This window comes from Lagopus leucura, unplaced genomic scaffold (assembly GCF_019238085.1).
Source record: "Lagopus leucura isolate 7727_CA_CO unplaced genomic scaffold, USGS_WTPT01 Super-Scaffold_100002, whole genome shotgun sequence".
Lineage (NCBI taxonomy): Eukaryota > Metazoa > Chordata > Aves > Galliformes > Phasianidae > Lagopus > Lagopus leucura.
Genome location: NW_024962263.1, coordinates 40014450 through 40037821, shown reverse-complemented (window position 1 = coordinate 40037821; position 23372 = coordinate 40014450). Strand labels below are relative to the sequence as shown.

Sequence of the window (23372 nt, the reverse complement as noted above, 5' to 3'; positions counted from 1 at the left end):
GGGAAGTGTTTCTGGCTTTAACAGCCGTCTGAGAAAGGAGCTCATGCAATTGTCTTTCATGCTGTGCTTCTACACCAGTGCTCTACTTCAAGCACTAACTTCCATGCCCTCAGTATTTCTCAACCTGCAATTCAAACAATTGCTAAAATTAAAGAGAAGACAAAAAGAACACATTTGTACCTGTGCATTACTTTTTCAAATAACTACAGCTATTACTAAGAATTTCTTTTTCTGCTTTTGGGTGACTGCCTGCCTAAGTATTCTTCACAATGAAGGTTATGAAAGATTGCCAAGTGAGCCTGTGGGATCTCCTTGGACGCAATCAAAATCTGACTGGGCAAGGTCCTAATCAACCTCATTTAATTTGAGGTTAACATTGTCTGGAGCATCTTTAGTCATCGGGGTGGAACAGATGACCTCCAAAGCTCCCTTCTAACCTACATTATTCTACAATTAAATGATGCTATAACTTTGGCCAGTTTCATGCCCAGTGCCACAGATTTGCAATCATCAAAAAGCAGATCACAGAGGCTTTTCAGGAAAGCTTTACCATATAGGTAAGAAGCCAGAATCCTGCACAGTTCTTGGAAAAAACAACAGAGTTTAAAACAGTGACATACAACTTGAAAGTCCTGAACGTGTCAGTGCTGGAGATCTTCTCAACACCAACTCTAACACAGCTATGGCACTAGGGAAACAAACAAAAGGTATCAAATACAGCAAAATCTCAGCAAAAAAATCAGTCTTGGTGCAACGCATTAGCCATGTCAAAAGGACTTGAGTAGGGATGGCCAAAACCCACAGCTACTGCACAGTGAAGACAAAAATCTGAGAGATAATATGAAGGGTTTGGATCTGTGAACGTTAGGACAGCTCTTCACATTGAGAGAAAGTAATACAGCTCAAACTTTGTGCGCCCAGAACGAAAACACTAGTAATGTCTTCTCGTAAACAACACTGTGAGTACCAGGAAGACCAAATTCATAGAAAGACACACCAGCAAACACGTTGTCAAAGGTACAAACTCAATAGGGTATTGTGTTGTTCAGTATCCTATGACACGGGAATCAGCTTATATAACATCTTATGACCTAACAGCGCAGGCTGAAAAAAGACAACACTTGTTTTCCTTGACCTGAGAAATCCTATGTCTCATCCGTAAGTCAGATGCTTTAATGGGCGAAGCTGAGGAAATCAGACTATACACAGTAATTACATCTCTAAGATGGACTGCAGCAGTCTTATTCCTCCAAATTAGGGGCAAGAGAACACAGTATCATGCAGCAGGAGTCTGCAGATCATGGTCAGATCCCCAAAAGCATACAACAAACAGAGAGAATACAGGTATAAGGCATCAAACAAGTTAACTGTACACTGTGGATCCTAGCTATCAGTGTTATCAGAAGGCGCAGCTGCTAGACTCAGGGCAGTTGTACTTGAGCAAAATTTGTGGTTGAGGACAATGCTGTATCTATTCAGAGTCATTTGTTTTGATCAAGTTTTTTTTGCCTCTGCTTGTTTGTTTGTTTTGGTTTTGTTTTTGTTCAGCATACTTTTTCTTGTGAAAGAAGAAATCCTGCAAATGAAATCCTGCACTGGGATGCTGAGGATCTCCGAGATTTGCAGTGCCCACAATAGAAGTGGGTCAAGCCAGGGACAACACTGGAATTTGTCTGGAACACCAGCGAGGTCAACATACTGTAAAAGCCAACCCATCACCCTTACAAGGAGGAATTCTGCATATGTGCCCTGTCTGTTGGGATCTGAGACCAATCTGTGTTGCACTACTGTATCTCTGCAGAGCAGCAAAAACAGTTTGTGTGGTGTGGATACCAAGTTATGTGCTTAGAGGAGACTGTTCTCAGGACATAGATTGCTACCTGTCGCCAACTGAAGGAAAGCAGAAAAAAGCAGACTGAGATTCTCATTTACCGAGGAGCTGAAGGGATGATGGGCAAAGTAAGTAGAGAATAAAATAAAATAAAAAAAGAGTAGTACAAAAAATGAGTCAAGAAGATCATTCCATTACGATTCCAATGAGTCATAAATAAAAAAGTAAATTCAGAAAAGAACACAGTTCCTGTTGCGCTGAGTGATTCAGAGGACTGACACATTCTCAACTGCATCTTCCGCATGTCATGGGGGAGCTGCAACAGAGCAGCTTCAGTGAGCAGTGCAAGAATCTCTGGTCTTGAGTCTTGGAGGTATGTCTGAATGCAAACTGTGAATAAACATGTGAACTATCTCTGTGAAACAAAGTGCCATATCCCAAGCAAGTTCATGCATCAGTGTAAACATAATTACACATACAGTTGCTTTGGACAGGAAATCAGGACTACAAAAACAAGCAGTGTTAGCAAAACAACATGTTCTTTAGTAGTTTCTGTACAATTCTTGGTAGAAAATATATTTATTTCCAAGTATAATGATTCTCAATTTCAATGCATTGAAGCCAAAAGGGCTTTAAAGGCGGTTTGTAAAAAAGATGGAGGCCAACAGCCTGACAGTGATAGAGCAAAGTGTTACGGGCAGTGAGGCGCTGGCACAGCTGCCCATGTAAGCTGTGGTGCCCATCCCTGGAGGCGCTCAAGACCAGGTTGGAAGGGACCCTGGGCAGCTGAGCTGCTGGGGGGCAGCCCTGCTTATGGCAGGGGGTGGGGCTGGGTGGACTTTGAGGTCCCTTCCAATCCAAACCATTCTGTGATTCATTCCATGACAATACCTGAAGTAGCTACTGTGCTTTGTTCCGACAGCCATCAAACAAAGAAAAAGCACAGCAGTCAACACTTTCCTGTTTTCTGTTTAGAAAGCTTTTAAAAAACTTGCCATCACAGTCACTTCCTAAACCCAGTAATAAAGCCACATAAAGAAAACAAAAAAAAAAACCAACCCACAAGCTGTGCCATAAAAATTCAATTGCCTTCAGCAAACAGTATCTTTAAGTTACAAGAATACAAATACAATTGCCTGTTAATCCATATCATCGAAGTTGCTATGTCAAGACAGGAAATGAAAGACTGCGTATCTGCTGCTGCAGTGCCTGCTGTTGGGTAAAATCTATCCAGATACTCATACAGATATAAGATAGAAGGACTAAGATCTTCATGATATATATAAGCAATTCTAAAGGAAAGGAAAAAAAGACAAACTGCTGACAGCAATGCACTTGGTATCTCATTAATTTGACAGTTTGTGTTTCAACATGACATTTGAAATGCTAGAAGAATACAAAAATGCTGTTGAAATGTAAATCCACAGAAGGATTCAGGCTGTTTTTAATGATTATATCTTTGCTCATGAGTTATCTGCTGAAAAATGATACCTGTCCTCTGAAGCATATTTTATAGAACGAAGGACTATTTTTAGGATCACCAACTTGCTCCACTCCATCAGACTTTTTTTCCCTCCAAGTTTTCTGTCCTGCTCCTTAAGAATTACCCAGGTACTGTGAAGCTAAACATTATTTCATTCATATTTTAATGACAATGCACTTCATTTATCTCAGTGTCTTTCCATATGCTGCAATAAAGAAAGAGTTGCCTGAGTTTTCCTATTCAGTATTTTTAATTTATTTTTCTTCGCCTTATTACTGCCATGCCTGACTCCTGCTCCAAGTCCCCCAAGGTTTACTACTTTCTTTTATAAGGTTGTTCATTTCTATTTTTCCTAAGCGTTCCAACAGCTTCAGTTTTGAAACTGTAGATATCTGAAGTATCTACAGGAAATTTAGGAGCAAATCTGTCTTCTGTGTAGGAGCAGTGCTTTGTCCATCTATGGTCAGCAAGCAAACAAAAGAAGGTAAAGTGTGCTTTTGTACCAGCAAAGCAACATATGCATACATAACTCTGAAAGAGATCTATTTGAAGGAGAATAGATTACTGCTTTCATAGACAAGTATTTAAGAAATCCACACAGATTAAAAAAAAAAAAAAAAAAAAAAAAAAAAGGGATAAGTTAGTCTGCAAACAAATTGCTAGTATTTTGATGAAATGTCTTTCAAGGCAATTAGTATTTCCTTGGCAGTGAAGTAAAATAGGTTTGTCATTTTGGGTACTATTTAAAGTCTGCAAAAAGATTTTTTGCTTTTAAGATTGGGGCTTAAAGAACCTGGAATCAACACTGGCTCTGCCACAAAGCCTGACTGACACCTGGGGTAACTTCCCTGATGTCTTCAGCTTGATTTTCCTTTCTCTAAAATGGAACAGCATTTGTTTTCTTCCATCAGTCATTCATCATGGCTACCACATAATTAAATTACCAGGACTACTCACAGAACCTCAAGTTCAGCACACACCTCATTTACTGCTGGCTTTTAAACTATTAAGTATGCTACCACATTTGCATGTAGAGCTAGCACAACACACAGACATCAGCTGGAGGACCTGAGATTTGCAAACAGACAGCACTCAGAAAGTGGGAGTCCAGGGATTAAAAACTGGGATTTAACTTTTAAATAAATATTGTCCTTAAGTAATAGAATGAAGTACCTTCAATTGAAAAATAATTTTGCTCTAGCTCTTCCAAATAAGTGGCAAAACTCTCGATGATGACTGCATACTTTTCTCCCTTTCTCTCATTTAACAGTTCTGACCTACATTTTTCAGATTAGCTTTTCATATAACAATTAGTAATGGCTCCAAAGCATTAAAAACTAGTAGTATTTCAATACATTTTCTTAGTGCCAATACTTTAAGTGTTGCAGGCACGCACATGGACTCCTCACACAGCGCTTCTAGTCAAATGTCCTCTAGAATTCATAACAGAAATACCAAGCAGCTTAAAGTATGTTAGGTTCAGCATTAGCTCTGTCTACTAGATCTGCATTAAAAGATTTCTGAAAATGGACAAAACTAAGGCTAAATTTTGAAGAAAAATGTATTAAAATAAGAACTCTGTCTAATAAACAAAGCCATATCAGTCCTCAAATAGTTAAGCTGAAGATCAAAAACTAAAAGCAGTATGGAAAAGTAATGTAGGATGTTAAATGTTATAATAAATGTTGCTGGCCAGGATGCATTTAAGAACATTACCGTTGTTAGTAGTATAAATCAGGTTTAAAAAAAAAAAAAAAAAAAAGAAGCAGAAAATGGAAAAGAATGACTTTCTGCAAGCTTTACTCATTGTAGCTTGAAAGCAAACTACAGTAGCAAGCCATACAGAGACGTATAAACAAGAGCAGCCCTTTTGGAAAATTACAAGGTAAGAAAGCAGCTAGCAGGCAGAGACCACAAATTACTTCACTGTTTTCATGCAGTTTCAACCATATTTGTTTTCTCCGTGCCCAACTACAGGAACCACCCTTGGAAGATGCAGGGATTGCATGAAGCTTGCACTGCTGTAATACAGCGGAAACGCCCAATGCAGTATTCAAGCACAAGGAGCACTCAGACAAAAAAAATGTAATCGGACATGCTACAAAGCACATTCAAAAAGAAGCACTGCTTCACACACCAAATGGTGATTTGGGGCTAGAAATACCTGGTTGAGAATACACACATATCTGTCTCATCCATATTCTCTCTAAAGTTGGCAGCACGTTGGCTGCAAGGTCAGGAGCCCACAGCACCAGGAAAGGCACAGCTTCCAAAAGGAGCAGGCCAAACAGAGCTTCTCAAAGCCACTTGTTTACTGTGCAGTGAGTGCTTGCTCCAGAGCTACATTAGTGAGAAGGAGATAACCTGGGTGTGCAGGCCAGAGCTGAACAGGAGAGCAGCATTCACTAACCCAAAAGCCACGATGCTGCCAGACGAGGAGTCTTGTAAAAACAGCTTTGCAGAAGTATTTATCCACACTGCCAAGAAAAGAGTAGGTGGCTGGCAGTTCACAACGGCTGAGACAAAAAACAACAAAAAAAGAAAAAGTAAAGGCTGAAATAAGTGCTGGCACCAGAGAAGAGAGGGGTGCTTTTAACAGACGGCAATTAAGGATTTGGCAAGCATCTGTAGAAGAGGAAAGAGTGTGAGCCAAAGATAAGGCTAATATCGCAAGTCCAGATAACAGAGAAAGACAGGAATACAATGAGAAATGCATAACAGAGAATTAATGAATTTATAGCAGTACAACATCCACTAGGCCCTACAGAGCAAGGAAACAAAGGTGCAGGGAGCTGCGAAAAAAACACATTTGGAAGTGGAGATGCAATGCTGACAGTCATCAAATATGAGGCAGAGGCAGTAACACACACCCACAGAAGCAGATGACTAACTTTCTGGACAGAGAAAAACAGAAACAAAGGAAGTTAATGAATGAACTATAGAAGATTTTGAGAGAAAAAGGGGAGGAAGGCTTGGAAGTAAAGGTGCAGAACGAGTGAGAAGCGGAGAACTGGACACAGGTGTTTCAGGCTTAGGGAAGGATTTGAGGGGGACGAAAACGGTCAGGTTAACAGAGTGCTCCTACCTCCTTAACTGAAGCAAGAGCTAATCTATGAACTGTGAGCAGCGTGCCCTATCCTTGTTAATTATTTAACCTCAACTTTTTGCTGAAGGTGAAGGTCTGAAAGTGGTACAAGGTGCCTTGTAATTTACTACGTAGTTTCATTAACTACTGGTTAATAGAAGAAAGGGACACGATGAAACAGCCATGTAGAATTTAGTCACCGCTTTTTTTAATTTGTATGTTTAATTTACTATTTTTACTTCCTTTTAATAAATCAAAGTATTTCACTGCACATGCCTCAGCACACAGCAACGCTAAATGACAATCTAAGAGTTCAGCACTGAACATTTTTTGAGCCTTTCATTCATGTCACTAAGGAGAGATCTTGGAACTTGCTTTCTACTTAATGATTGACATTAACAGGTAAACAGCAGGAAAAAAAAACAGTTTAAGATGGAAATGTTCACACTCATAGTTCACGGGGAGCACAGAAACCTACCAGTTACTACAAAGTTCACTGCAGAACAAAAGCTCACAAGTTGCACTGTGTGATGTCCAATGAAGGAAAGAGCAAAGGAAGAAAAACTCTTTTTTGCCTCAGTGAGCCCCCAGATTCAGTACACTTTTTTGCCAAAGAAAGTATACAATAGTGCTGCAAATCTTGTGTTGTTAAATGTCTCTGCTTCTCAGGTCAAGTTATTTAGATAAAACTTTACACATTAGTGTTCATGTGAAGAAGAGCATTTAGTCACAGAATTGAAAGAGAAAGCATTTGTTTATGTACTAACCAATTTCTGATGACCTCACTCTGTGTGTCTTGTGAATGCCCAAGGATGGTGTCACAGGGAATTTCTGATCTGCTCCATTATTAACCTACTGAAAACACACCTGACTGAAGACCAAATTAGGTTTCATTCACAGTACTTTCCTCAAATAACCCCTGGAAATCCCATCAGACGACACCATACTTCTCCCCCTTCTCTTGCAGGAACTGAAGATTCTGCATGTTCATAACAAGAGGACATCAGCTCTTCCTTCTGCCAGCATATTGTCAAGGCAGCATCAGAAAGCAAGAGAAATTAAAGGCTAAACAGTACTTGTTCATAGAAATTTCATGTGTTCATTTTCATTATTAGCTAAAGCTGCATTTAAAAAAGGTCTTTCTTAATGTCTTTTTCCCAACTGTAAATTGATGGCAGATCTACATGTTAAAAGAACAAGAATTTCTATGTTAAATCATCCAACTAGATATAGTTTAGATAAACTGGATTAGTATTTCTAAGTAGCTTCAAAGGAGTAATGTTAGAGTGACTCAATATCAGCTGGTACTGAAAAGCCTAGGTGCCAGTGAAGAAGATGGGAGCGCTCTGGATCCACTTCCTCTTTAAGTATTTCTCTCGCTTCAAATCTCTCCAGTATTCCAAAATAAACTTACTGATATTAGTTTCATCTTGCAATCCTTGTGTCATTTTCTTAGTGGTTAAATTTACACTTAAAATCCAAGCGTTGTTTTAGGTTGGGAAGCTGATAAGCGGTAACAAATCTGAAATGAAATTAAATCTTTAGCTCCCTTGAAATCCTGCTTTCTTTGACCACCAACCAAATTCAAAATTGACAAAAAAGAATGATGTTATCTTAATTATGTTAAAATAAGGCTAATCCAGTAGCCATGTGTCATGCGTCTTGGTAGATCAACCAACAAAACACTGCTCCTTGGACATCCAAGGGCTTTTATATTAGATACTAAATGCAGACACCCACAGAAGGGAAGAATTAGAGATCAGTTAGGGTTATAAAAAAATTTTAAAAGGTCATGAGTAATTTTGTTTCTTTAAGTGAGTTGATAATTCACTAGAACTATTAGATTTTACCAAGGTTTGATGTTTATTCTTCACAGAACACCATCAATACCCACTCATACAGGGAAGTTACTTATACCCTGCAGTGATATAGCTATCCTATTGAAAGTAATATATCTGGAAAGAAAAGTGCAATATTATATTCAGATACTTAGGCTGCTCATCAAAGTACTCTGCTCTCCACAACAGAAAAATAATGGCATTAAGTCCAATTTCCCTCGGTTTCCCAAAAGTAAAAATTCCCACTGAACCTATCCCTTCACCAGTGTAAGTGCAAGTGCTAAGTGAATAGAAGCATACAGGTTCCACTCATAAACGTAGCAAAGAACGGCTGTAAATAAATGGAAATTTTCAGTGAGAAACATTACTTTAGGAAAAATTTATTTACCATGGAGATGCTTAAACTCTTGAAAAGGCTTTCTAGTGAAGTGGTTGATGCCCCATTCCCATCAGTATTCAAGAGGCATTTGGACAATGTCCTCAATAATATGCTTTAATGTTTGGTTAGCCTTGAAGTACTCAGGCAGTTGGACTTGAAATTTGATGGGCCCTTCCAATTGAACTGTTCAGTTCTACTTACATTACATTGTACATCTACTTATCACTTACTCCATCAAAGCAAAAGGAAAGAGGGAAAGGTAACAAGATACAAGACTTAGGAAAAGGAATCAAACTAATAAGATTTCTGACATCACCTCTCTTTTTTTTTTTTCCTTCTAAGAATTAAAACAGAGATGAAGATATGAATGAAAATCCACAGTCTGCCTGCTAAATAAATATCTCAAAACTGCCACAGAGGCAAAAAAAAACACAGCACTTACTAAAAGCAAGCTATGATTCAACATTAGGTCCTCAATATTTTTCTCCATTGGTGAGAAAAAACATGAGAATTTTTCCTTTTATTTTTCCTTTCAAATTGTCTCATTTCTTCTTTACATTTTAGCAACCTGAAAACTAATATAAAAGATGAGAGATGATAAAAGTATTTTACAACTGGTTATGAGGCCATGGATTCACATGGATTTGCAAAGTAACAGTAGTACTCGCTGGGCTTCTAGGTGCAAGAGAGAAGCATCAAGAACAAATGTACACACATTATAAACCACAAACCAAGTATGCTGTCTTCCACTGGACTCCTGAGGGGTACAAAAGCTTTTTTCCGGTATTAACTAAATAGAAAATAGCTAAGTTAGAAACAAGTGATAAAGGCACAATTATTCGAGCACTATACTCTCCAAATCATGTTCTTTGGGTGCTTTTTGTCTGTCATTTCATCTACATTTTATGTACTTTTCTTCTCAGTCTGTAAATCTTCTGCATGTTGCAGATGCAGAGTAGTGAATGTGTTATTGAAGTTCTTCAGAACAGAAGGGTTTTATTTTGTTGTTTTTGTTGTCCACACCATCCCACTAGGTCAAGCTTATTGCTGAACCTACTGAACTGCAGGGATGTATTTTATTTAGTTTCAGAATTGCCTCAGGCCAAATCCACACAGAAAAGAAAGGATAAGAGCAGCCTCCATTAAATTACACTTAGAATTATTATTTGGCTTCTATTCAAGCTCAGAAATTTCACCCTTTGTTAGGATTACTTTTTTATTATTAAATACTTTATTTGGACCTTGCACCAGTGCTCTGAAATCCATCTGTTAAGATCAATCATTTTTTTATTTTCTATAGTAACCAGAACGTTTAGTATATTAACAGAACAGGCAGAACATTTAGTATATTAACCATCTTTAAAACTGTGGTACTGCCATATCTGCGGCCAGCACAACTCGCTTGCTTCATCAACCTAATATATATCAGAATTGACACATTCTGAAAACACAGCCTCTCTATCAGAAAACTCATAACTAGCACACTCTTAGAAACCAGTTATTATTTCAGAAACCTTTGAAGGATATAGTAGACAAGGAATGTACTCAGAATTTTTGTTGCTTAATTTGGTTTTTTTTTTGTACTAACAATCAAAAATGAAATTTCTGAAAATTTGCATTTTTAATTTCAAAATTATAAACTAAAGTTTTATTATAATGAAACGAAAGGACAATGCAAGAGACTACTCAATTGCAGGCACACAACCAACACCTAATGCTTAAGCTTTCCCTGCAGCTTGACCAAGTAATCACATTATTCTTTTGGTCTGTACAAGGAGGCAAACATGTCCACTGGCACAAAAGAATGGCACCTGGAAAGCTGATTAACATGATAGCTGTCACATCACTCAATATACATGGCAGCAACTATAGATAGGACAGCATACCATTAATATGATAGATATCAAATGGTAGAACAATAGAGCTGAAAGAAAAAGGGGTCTGCAGAAACTGAGGACCAATACAAATAACCTTATTCTCCTCACACCGAGATCCCTTTCAGAGTAAGACAAACTAAATTGGTGAGCTTTGATTCCCATATTTCAATTGTGATACAACTGGGTAATGTGAATGACCTCACGTATTAACTACAGAAGGAACATTTTTGTGATTTGAGATTTAACAGAAGCACCATAACACCTAACTTACTGCTCCATGTTCAGCTATTTCTGCTTTTCACAGGCAAAACTTCTCTCGGAGTGATCAAATTTACTGCGAGACCTATTTTTCCTCCAGCTATTCCAGCAAACTAGGGCTGAATTTTTGTCTCTCCGCTCTCACCCAGCTGATAGAAAGGTTTCCTCACAAATCCCATCAGACTTTGGGGTGCACAGATTATTAAAGGCACATCATATCATGCTGCAAAATCAAAAAGCCTTTACAAGGAGCAGTTGATTTCTCTTCCAGGGACCCTGGACAGATGGCATGATTGGACTATCACTAAATCAGCTTAGTCAAATACATTATTAGTTCTCCAGCCCAATAATTCACTGTGTATTCTTAATGAAATCGTTGAATGAAAAGGGCAATGTGCCAAGCTTAAAGCAAGTAAACAACAGAAATCCACTTTCCTTCAAGATCAACCCTCTCCTGATATTTATATGAGTCACAAAAGACAGCTCCTCTTGAAAAAGCAGCTCATTACAAAACACAGAAGACCAAAATCTAAATTCTACCTCTGTGCTTGTGTTTCCTATATAATCAAGTGTCTTGTTTTGTTGTGACTATTGTAGTGATTCAGGCAAATCACGGGGACAGATGAGTGCCTGCCACAGAGCAGCCACATCAAGGAGCATCATAATAGGCTCTCAGTTATCTAAAGCACCAGGTCCCTCACAAGCTGGACACACAGCATCTCCTGAGGTAATGCCATTAACAGGTGTATGAGCACTTCACTCATAACCACCAGCACCTAATGTTCCAGCACAGCTTAATGCTCTCCAGAAAAGATGCATGACTCTGCTTTGATTTCCAAGAGGCCACCCTGAATCCCTGTTAATTCTCCTCTTAACAGTACAATAATCCACGAGCTTTCATGGAATTACCAGACTTGTATCCAATCATTCACAGGGAGTTTTGCCAACAACAGTCAGTCACATTTTTACTGAGGGAAATTGCTCTCATAAAAACATTTCTGCCTGTCCTCACAATGACATTTCCTTTGTCACCATAAGGACGAGCTCAGGAAGTAGAACTAATTACCACCACTGCATGTACCAGTGATTCTTCACTGCTGCAACTGCCCCTCCATCAGGATGCAACTCTACTGTACATCCAGAGATTAAAAAAATATATCCTAGCTATCTGTGTACATTAAATAAACCCATTTAATACTGGTTGAATTTTGAGCATATAACACACTTGAATGTAGGCATGACATTGCTTTTAATGCAAAATTATTGCACAGCTTTTCAAATCCTACCAGTCTGTGCTATTAAGTGCAAGGTCTCATCTCCATTAGCATGAGAGAGGTGGCTGATCTGTTTGACTCAACACAATAAATAACAAGTATTTATTTGTACTGAAGTAAACATAATTTTCAATGCACGTTAGGACTGTAATAATTATATGAAACACATATAACCAACAGCTTGCAGACACAGCACACAAAAGGCTCCTCAAAACATTGTGACAATTGATTCACTTTGTGATTTGACATGAACTGGATGATGTTGAACAAGTAGTTTATTCACCATTGTTTGGGACAGGTTATTTCATTAATTCCTGACTTTTAAACAAATGAGAGAGTTTGCATGTATTTTCATACCAGCATACACACCACTTAATTCACACAACAAGCCTATGATATTAGGTGGGTCTTCTCCAATACCTGGCAATTAACCTCTCCTACATATGACTCACTCACGTTCACAGAATGTTTTCTATATGAGCACTGCATGTTTACAAATGAGGCTGGCATATTTTATATAATCTTCACCACCTTGTTTGAGACAACAAAGTAGAGCTATCATCACATACAGAGTCACAGGCAGACGCACATTAAATAAGGTCACCTGATTCCTTACTTCCCACTATGGCTATGGCAACTGGACCCTGAATTTAACACATAGCTTGAAATAAAAGGAGTATCGAATCAGGATAGTTTACATGTTCTGCAAAAAAAAAGTTATGATTATTATTAGCTACATTTTTAAGACGTTTTCCACAAACTCTAATATATTCAATTAGGCCACAGGAATCTAAAAAGTGCAATATGCTCTCTCTGCTGAATTCCTGGTTCTGAAAAACACCAACATCATCCTCACCAAGTCTAAAGCTGCAGCCCCTCAGGGCCTTTGGAGGAGGAAGGAGCCACTGACTCCTTTGCTGTCTCCTTCAAGATGACAAACAGAAGAGTCAATATGATCATGGTCAAAGTGATCATTAGAGACAATTTAAAGTGATGCTTTGTCCCAAGGCAAATTCTGACTCGCTGAAATTTTTCCTTTCTAACCATCGACAAAAGTAATTTTTAAAAAATACTAAAATTCCAAAGCTCTTTCTCCATGGAAGATAAAGAAGCAGAATATATCCAACTGAGTCTCAACAATCTCTTTTGAAACAAAAGCATTTTTGTTTTTCCAAAATAGACTTTTTATGTTCTCTTACAAATATTTCAACAGAGGTTTATTATCATCATCTCCATTTTTACCATTAGGGTCTTTCATTATCTTCTGCTAAAAAACACAAAGCAAATTTGTAAACAGTATTTAATATGCAAAGCAAGTGACACAATAGATCATCATTTCTAAGAGAGGTACTAGACTCATGAACCAAGTTTCTGCAAATTCTGGAATAAGAACAGAATGCTTAATTTGGACTATATAAACAGAAACATGTTGACTTTCAATGTCTGTACTTGTTTCTGTCAGGAATTACCCTGTATCCTGCAGAAAGAACCTTCCCATTTTGTTATAAATGCTTGCAAGAATCTGGATGGCTTTGGCAATTTCCCATGTGTGTTGAATTAGCTGGCTTTTCATTTTACCTTTAAACCAGCCATTTCCACACACAGTTTTATCTAAATATAAACCTTATGGCAACAGCCATTTGTCACCTTCACATATTGATGAGAAAGCAGAGAGCCCACCAATTAGGATGCCTACACTGACGCTATCTCCAGGCTAAGCCTGAGGTACTGATTGAACAGCTGAAGTAAAAACTCAGCTTTACACTTGAAAGAAAGTTCAAAGGCAATGAGAACAGACTGCCCTGCAAAGGATACAGATAGCTGTGCTAACTGCTGGAAAACTTCATTTAAGGAGTAGACTATATGACTTACTCTGTATCACAAGAAGCAACTATGAGTTGACATCCTGTTCAACTAGAAGGTCTGCTTAGTTTTCATTCAAGCTTTGGATTAAATCTATGAATCTGACATAATGATAGCTTGAACATTCTTTTAACCCTCATCACAGCTTAGTATCAAAGATACAGTGTCAAATAATGGTCAAGATACAAAGCAAACAGTTTTAACTGGTTTTGTCTTTCTATTGCTAGCCCACCAAGACATCACACAGTATTTCTTAGGGCCCATATTGACAATTCTAAATGAAAAGAAGTATTAAAAGCACAGGAAATCAGGACAACTTTAGGTGGACAAACAATCCGGAGATCACTTGTCTTCTCTGCTTCTATCCACATTCTTGGGTTGTCAAATAACATCAGCCTATTCCATAAATACTTACTATTTATTCCACAATCTACCAGTTGTTTCTAATGTAACTACATCAAGAGAATTTATCCAAGAGAAATTATCTAAAACAAAATATTGTGCTGAAGATTCATATTTAGAAGAAATGACAACGAACAAGTTTATATTGTATCTCCAGCCCTGTTTACTGAAAACTACATGGACTTTCTTTCCTCTGTATCTGAGCATGAGACCCAATATCTTACATTAAGATAGATTTATGCACGTGTTAATAAGTAATAAATACCATACACATTTCACAGTAAGACTTCCCATTCAAAGCATTCCACATTTACAGTATATGATAATGAAAAAGCTCTGAGCTTAATGAGCACCATTGGAGAACACAAATACTTTTCTTACCTCCATTTCTGTGCAGTGTAAATGCTCCGATTTATCTGTAAGGAAAAAAAAATAGCTTTCAGATTAAGTCAGTGGGCAAAAAACATGGTTCTTTGCCTTGCTTCTATCATACATTTCAGTAATACTGGCGTTATACATGCATCACAGACTTAACAACAAAAAGATTCTGCACTCTTTATTTGATCATAATTCTCCCTTTTATGATCTGTCTTTAATGTTTGGCTTCATTATTTAAATTGTATGAATGATGCTCAGCTATGAAGGGAACATGCAAACGTGTTGGCTTCAATTAAGTAGACACAAATAATTATTTCAAGAGAGAAAAATATCATTAATTTGCAACAAGGAAAAAGCCACTGCTTCATTTGATACTACCAGTATATCAGAGAGTTGAACAACAACACCAACTTCAAGAAAACTAAAGAAGCAATATTATTGTAATATTTTTGTAAGTCCCCCTTCTCAATTTTTGCATCTCCAAAACATCACTTTTGAATATGTATGATACAGAAAAATTAAGTTTCTCAACTGTTTCAGATTGAAAATCTCAATTTTCTCAAAGTCCAAATGTTTGGCATAAAATTGCGAGTGGCTTGACGGAGTATAAAAAATAGGACAGAAACTTTGCACCAAGTACCATTTCAGCAGCAAGATTACCATTTCATATTAATAATTCATTCCCAGAGCAGTGCAAAATAATTCTGGCAGGATGATCTTCTGTTGGAAAACAATAATCAAGAAAATATTTCACAGAAGTATCTCCATTTCAAAGGGGAGCTACCCCAAACTTTAATTTCAAAACATGTAGGCATTTAATTTCACTTCTTTAGTCTTTTTTTGGGTAGTGTTGCATTTGCACTGCTACATCTGTAGTCTGCAGCGCTGGGCCTGACGGCACTCAGCGTGGGACGTGATTCTGCATCCCCACCCATTCAGAACTCAGGCCTGCACGTGTTGGCCAGAAGTGTCTGCTCTGGGTGATGGCTGCTGAGCACACCCAGGGAACCAAAGGCCTGAATGGAGTGGCCAGGGAGAGCCTGCAATCTGTAGCCCTGACTAGGAAGATTGCTTTCATCAGATTGCCTGGTGAGCTCAGGAAGCTCAGCCAAGTGGTTAGCATAATATTAGCACTGAGGAACGATCATGCTGGCTTAATAAACAAAATCTGAATGGCATGCAAAACTGACAGCGCTAGGGAAGTCACCCGCATAGAAACAGATTAATTTTTCATATTGCAGTAGTCACCTTGCCTTTGAAACTAAAGGTTAAACACGTCTTGAATGAATAGGAAACACCTAACCTGTAGAGGGAAAGCTGTTTGCCTTCATTTTGAAGGCTCGCCAGTGTAAGCTGAACACTGGTGTCTGATTTCGTAATGAAGCACAAGAGAGTGACTTAAAAGGGCGGCTTTTAAATACATTTTGCATCCTCTTGTCAAAAGGACTGGGGATTCTGGTTCGTTCATGTCAAGATCCATAGAAGAGCCATTTTCGGCTTTCAAAATGGTCAGACTTGTGTTATTATTTTAAATTATAATTGGGGGAAATTCACTAAACTTTTTAGTATCCTATGACTACTAGCAGAGTTATGAATATTGGGGGCTAATTCATTGAAATCTAAAAGACTGCTGAGCAAAACAACATGAATCCACGATACAAGGCAATACAAGAGCAATTCTCAGAAACATAGTCCAAACGGGGAAAAGATAGCAATTTTAAACCACTAACCATGCAATGGCATAGCAGTTCTCTAGAACGTGTAACCACTGATAAACCATGTCAAGTTGCATCTCCCGTAGCCTGGTGGAAGAGGAGTCCAACACCACCAGATCCTCTCAGTAACACAGACACAAAGCACCCATTGCTACACTTCAAAGCCATGCTGAGGTCCTACAAAGAGCCTTTGAACTGAAGTCTTAACCAAATCCTGAAGTACAAAGCAAATCCATCAGCCCAGACCAAAAGAAACAGTGTAAAAATTGTATTTAGAAAAGAATAGCAAGAAATTCATCTCACAGCATCTTTGATAAATCTTTGATAAACTTTCATGAAAGCACCTGAGCTTCAGAAACTTGCCTTATTTCCTATAAATTTCTATCAAAATTAACTACTGCTTTCAGAGCCAACATTTATTATTATTGTAACTAAGTAACATATTAAGCTGAATTTTTCACTCTCATTATGTGCAAACTGGGTAACACAACCAAAGAGTTGTTTCTAACAGCACTTAAAAATGGCAGAATTGTTTTTTTACCATGGGATTCCATATTCCAGGTAGGGAAAGGGGAGAAACAAGTAGCTTAAGTCTCACAACAGCTCAAATGTACTACAGACAGTATTTGAGACAGGTGCAAACTACTGACTGACATACACCATTTTAATATCATGGACTTATCTCACTACTCCCTTCCCTACCCCTCTGAGCCCTGATTCCAGCTATAAGCTGAGCAGATTTCCCCACCCTGTTTGCAGTGACTGAAGGGCACATTCCTCTGGAAATTTCCAAAATTACTGAAGACCCAGATACTAACAGTGCTTGCCCAATAAACACACACTGCCTTGAATCTATCAAGATTGACATGAATTTGCTTTTGTGTGGTCCACACAAGCCAATTTACTCCTAATAGCCGGGATCAGAAATTTCTTCTCTTCAGCTGAGATTACTGAAAAAAAACCAGGAACTTCTAAACATAGCCTACGGGTCACACTTTCCTAATTTGCACTGGGAGGAATAAAAAATACATCCCTATAAGTCATAAAACTGTCTCTGTTTGCAGTCTCTGTCTGCAAGCAGCCTTACATGTTTATCTGGTAACTAAGGGAAGGTTTACAAAGTCATTTCAGCTGTTGCTTCTTTACCTACATCCTTCCTTCTCCACCCTGTACAGCCATTCAGCTAGCTGCTAAGATGTGCAGCAATTTCACCATTCTCAACACCAAAATATATACATCTCAGTAGCATTTTCCCATGACAGCTTTCCAGTAGTGCATTCATTACTAGCAAACAGCAAAACTTAACCCATCAAGTTAGCTTTAGTTTACAAACAGGCTACAGTTTGGGAAATCACATGATCTTTCACTCACACAAACCGGTGAAAAGCAAAACTGCTCATTTTTTGCAATAAGCAAAGAGGCTCAAATAGAAGGTTTCTTATATGTCTGAAAACAGTTTTCAAAGAGCCCCATATGTGTCATGAAATAATAATAACACAACAAACCCCTGAGCAACATTTATCATTTCTCACAATCTCTGTTTGAAAATTATTCATATTTCCAAGCCCCAGCAAGTGGAGTTGGGCCAAGCTTCCATCAAGCACTAAGGTACTCTGACTCATCCCTCAAGGCAGAAGCTTCAGGCTGCCATTTATACAGGGAAAAATAATTACTTTCACATAATATCTCAGAATGCTGTTTGAAAAAAGACTGTACACAATTTATCAATAGCCCGTGCTTCACTCAAGTGTAACCGCCATGCCTTTCAAGGATGAGCAAATCACAGTTAAGGATCTCCACAGATTTAAAAACAAAACAGCAAGCATATCATGTACTGCTGCCAATACTAAGGAGCCTGCATTCAAGACATCATTTTAAAGCTGAAGTAGATGATTTGGCATGTTGAAATGGACTGATAGAGGCTACACATGCAGGATGTACAAAACAATTTGCACTCCACTGTCCAAAGAAATCCTAAACTAGAGTCGATGTTTGTGATTTGACACCACAGCTACTGGGCTGTTGTTTCCACTACAAGCAGCATAAGAGCCTCAGAGCACCTTCCTGGCCTGCCTTCAACATCCCCAGATCATCTCGATGGATCTGAAAGCACTGCTTGCTTTCAGAATCAAGATTGTCAGCACTGATGTTCCAACAACTGTGTATATGCTATATATGCTATAGTAACAAGCCTGAAAGCGATTTTGTGTTGAACAGTAATATTCTACTTAGATTCCACAGCCTACTTCTGTGCTTCTGGGCAAACCAAACCTTCTTCTTCCACAACAGAAGACCTCAGGGTGCCCTCAGGAAAGAGGGGCACTGCCCATTCAGTAAGTTGAATTTGTATTTGCTTTCTGACTTTCAAGTCTTCAAGAGGTACTGTACCTACAGTAATAGTAGGCCTTTCTCTGTCCTTAAGAGAAAAAACTCCTTAAAAGAAAAATATCAGACTCATTTAGGCAATGCTTTCAGACATAAGGTAAGTATTTGGATGGTGCTGTGTGGAGCCAGGGGTTGGAATTGACAATCCTTCTGGATCCCTTTCAACCTGGGATATTCTGTGATTCATTTAAGCATTTGGTTGCAGGAACTGTGGCATTCACTACCAAATCTGGCAAGACTTTCAACCCAAAAGTCAAGATTAGTACCAATAAAAAGGAAAGGAAGAAAAATGAAAAAAACAAAGGCAACCAAGCAACATAAGAAAAAGGAACACATAAATAAATGGATGCATAATTACGTGGAGAGGAAAATAATGGTGCAGCAGGAGTGAGGCACATTTCTTGTAGAGGACGGATATTACAGGAGAAACAAATGAAAAACAATGGAAAGACAGAGAGACATCTTGAATAAAAACAAAAGCACATAAACAAAATGTCTAAGTGGCAAAGAAAAATATAAGTCAAGCACAGGCTATAAGAACCACCAGGCTGCAAGGTGGAAGGTGAAGAAGACTGAGAACAGGAAGAAGACTGGAATTAGGATAGTTAACAGGACACCCCTCAGAAAGGCTATTTTTAAGGAAAATGCTTAGGTCTTCAGGATCAACACATCCCTCCTCTAAACTGTGTAATTAAAGATGACAAGAAATGAGGTAAACCCTTGCAGCTGGCTTTTTGAATCTGCATAGTGATTTCTGTATCTGCCTCCAGTTGATTTGGAAATGGTCTGCCTTGCTTTTCAAACGGGGACAGGACAAAAGAAAGAAAATTCTTAGAGAGGATACAGAAGGAGCCCAGAAATCTCCTCCACTGTGTCAGTCTTTTATCACGCCTTTATCTTTCTCCATTCAACTTGGATTCACTGAAGTTAGTCCTCATTTTGCACAGTCAAAAGTAATCATAGAATCGTCGAATGGCTTGGGTTAGAAAGGACTCCAAGGATCATTGAGTCCTAATCCCACTGTCAGTAAAGATTGACAGTTCTTTTACATGGTTATATTTTGCAATGGAAATTATTTCCAAATAATATTCTTTAATGCCAAATTAACAAACCTACTATGCTAAAGCTACCCTCTAAGATGTGATACAATGATTATTCATTGTTTTGTCCCACTAGTACTCTGCACAAGAAAACTGGCTCTGGTCACTGGGCAATTCTTTCTACAGTCATCTGCTCACTTTGTGAGGCAAACCTCTAAGTCTACCTAAGGATCAAGTCAATTTTGTTATTCTAAGATAAATATCGTGGTCAATGTGCATCTCCAAGTGCTGCTCTATTCATAGCCATCATTCTCTTGTGCAGATACTTATTTAAATAAAGATAACACACTCACTCTTCTCTGGCATGTCCATACATAAATCTTTCCCCAAAAATGCTTGAATATGCACTCAGTGTTCACATGTCTCAAAAAGCTTTCTTTGCCTTAAGTTCTGTTACTCTATTTTTCCTCCTGGAGCTATCCACTTACTTGCTGGTCCAACAAGCACGTGTGCTTGCAACAGAATGCTGACTGAGGCCACTGGGAGTCTTCAGCAGGCCACAGCTTTCCTAAATGGATACCACAGCACTGTAGTACCAGTTATGAGCTTCCACCAGCTCAACTCTCTTTCTATCCAGTCAACTCTCTTTCTGTCAAGAGATAGAAAAGTAGTCCTCACTTTTTCTCTACCTTGGCTATACCTGCAGCCTTATGTTTACACTGTACAAACTGACTCACCTTTTTGTTGCTCTTAAAGTGCACAGCAATAAAATTCAATAGCACGCTCACAGCTCTACATGCGTCACACAAACTAGCTTAAGGTTTTATCAGGAATGGAACAATAATTGTTCTGTCTCTTTACCAGATCCAACTCTGCAATCTAATAAATTCAGAAACAAAAAGTTCTTTGCAGCTTTCTTTTGTTAGAGATGATGAAAAAGCTCTCTCCCATTTCTATGATACATTCATTGTCAAGAGGGATCCAGGATTCTACGTATCTTTAATCCTCTCATTGCCTGCCCTACCACAGCCCACCTGCCCCAACCTCAGCAAGGACAGTCACACTCCAGTCAGCCTCCTTAATCATGCTGCTGTGGGTCAGCCCCGCTGCCTGATGCCACGCTCAGCCCTGAATCACCCCATTAAAGGCTAATCTGTCACACCATCACAACTGCTGCCCTCATTTTTAGAGTCCTTACCATGCTAACCCACTCCTACCTATCATCCCTCACCAAGTTAGTACCTGGTAAACTGTCACCTTCAGCCAGCCCCTGAAGCTGCACTCCATTACCCATTACTTTTTATTATCATTATGAATATCTGAAGTCCACAACTCTTTAAAGCTCCTTGCTCTTAAGTTTTCCTTTGGAGTCACAAATGCAAATTTCTGTCAACACCAAATTACTATGCTTTCACAGCCTGATTTGCAAAAATGTAAATGTGATAATTAGTAACAGAGGTCACCTATCACTGTTGTTAGCTTTCTTCCACTTGTTTTGTGCAAGCATCTCAAACGTGAATTCATGCATTTAGTTATTTGAAACCATAGACATTATTTTGTTACACTGGGGTCTTTCTGTTATTCTCTCTCCAACAAGGTTCCTGGTAGCCCACTTACATTCACAGAAAGCCACCCAAACTTCCAGAGCTTCAGCATAAGCCACAACTGGAAGCCTTCCAGTTACTCTTATGCACTAGAAATGATAGAAAGCTTGGCATGACTGAGCCTAAACTTTTTCGCTTTTACTGATGAGCACAGCAAGCAACAGAGATGAAGCATTAACCCACCAAGGCTCTTCTCTGCTGTCTAGAGCCATTTTCTTCCTAGTTTGACTTCTGCCATAACTAGATACAGACCTTTAAAATCTAGCAAGAAACAGTGAGGTTTAACCCATTGACCCTTACTATCTTTAAGTACAAATGTTTCTGAATACTCTTCTGGATGCAGACCATTATTATTAATTCTAGAAGTGGGATTTATTTCAGCAGTATTCATAGCAGCACCTATTTTGAAATTCAAATAGCAACCATAGCTACTCCTATCTATTATCTTCCAAAAGGATTGACCAAATTAGAAGGAAAACATCAGGACATTCATTTTGTTCCGAAAAGCCTGCATATTTTTCCTCATCATTCTTCAAGAGACTGGTAGATGAGAACGTCTTGATGCACACAACCTCAATTTGCATTTATTAGCCTTATAATTTCCACCCTGCCTTCCAGTAGCTGGGCACACAAAGAAGAACGTGAAAATCACTAAAACTGCCAACACTGTGTAAGCTATTCCTCTCTAGCATGTCTCACCCTGAGCTCTCCAAGTCCCATGAAAGCCACCACGTAGTCAGCTTCTCTGTGATCTTTCTGGTTCAAAGCAGGAATACCCCCTGCACCCTAGCTCTGAACACCTGGCAGCTGTCCCAGAGAAAACCTGCATGGTACTTAACGCTGACAAAGCCAGCAGCAGCCTCCCTCTGTGCCTCCTCCTACAGGGCCGAAGCACAGCGCAGACAAGACCCACCGCCATCACATGCAGCAAAGAAGGCTGAGGAGCACTGCCTGTGCACAGGCATCAGCAGCTGAAACTTGGTCTCTCCAAGCTGCTTCATCCCAACAGGAGAGTTGTCTCCTAGAGTAGAGGGAAAACAACCAGCACCATTTGTAAGCACTGCTCCTCAAGGAGAGGGAGTCAAACCACATGCTTACATCAAACATTTAAACTTGTTCTGAAGTTGGTTTTGATTGCAGCTGACACTTTGCTAGATGCCACCGTTTGTTCACTTCGTGTCAATTGCAAGTAAAACACAGAAGAAAAAAAAGTGCACTAGGTAAAATACTGTCTGTGCTTTATCTCCAATTTCATCTGGGGCTTTCGTAAGCAATCTACATTTCTGTGGTATTGAGATGTCAGACAGTTACAATGATTCATACGAAGATGACCACAGAGAACTGCTCATTTTTTGCACATTCAGGTTTGTTCCTTTCCTCACTCCAGATCTGACAGACGGTATGGTTTGCAACACACTGTGAAAACATCACTTCATCAGTGTCCCTAAAGCAAACTCTATGACACGGCCGTATGTGCTCTCAAATTAGCCTGAGCTCTGCTGACAGGCGTGACTGATCACATCGTTCCCTGCAGCCCGGAACAAAGCCCGAATGTTCGCTACCCAAAGGCGCCATTCTTTGGGGACTCCTTTATTTGCCCACACAGGATTCTCTTGTGCACAGACACAGAAACCAACAGCCAACATTGGATTCTGTGAATCATCCAAACCTATGCACCGACCTACAGTCATACATTTTTTATGCAGTAACAAAACAGTTTCACAGCTCCGAGCGTTAACCCGCAGAACCCCTACTGCTCCCACTAATCTCCTGACACAGCTACTCAAGCCCTACTTGCCCAAGATACAAAGGCAGGAAAACAATGATGAGGAACCCTTCCTTATCCTCACTCACTGAGGATTCAGTCAGGTAATGTGAATGCTCAGATGAAAATGAACGATTGGGTGATGCTTCCATTCTGAATTCTTTTTTTAGCCAAAAACTAATTGGTTAAAAAATA

The 23372-nt window shown here is 38.9% G+C and overlaps 1 protein-coding gene across 3 annotated transcripts in view; it reads right to left on the bottom strand.

Moving 5' to 3' along the window:
- SPIRE1 (spire type actin nucleation factor 1) overlaps positions 1-23372 on the bottom strand; it is a 124593-nt gene that overhangs the window by 99204 nt on the left and 2017 nt on the right. For all 3 annotated transcript variants that reach the window (XM_042869534.1, XM_042869533.1, XM_042869532.1), the window contains exon 2: positions 14672-14706. In XM_042869534.1, the coding sequence (XP_042725468.1) occupies positions 14672-14706 (35 nt within the window). The remainder of the gene's footprint in view (positions 1-14671; positions 14707-23372) is intronic.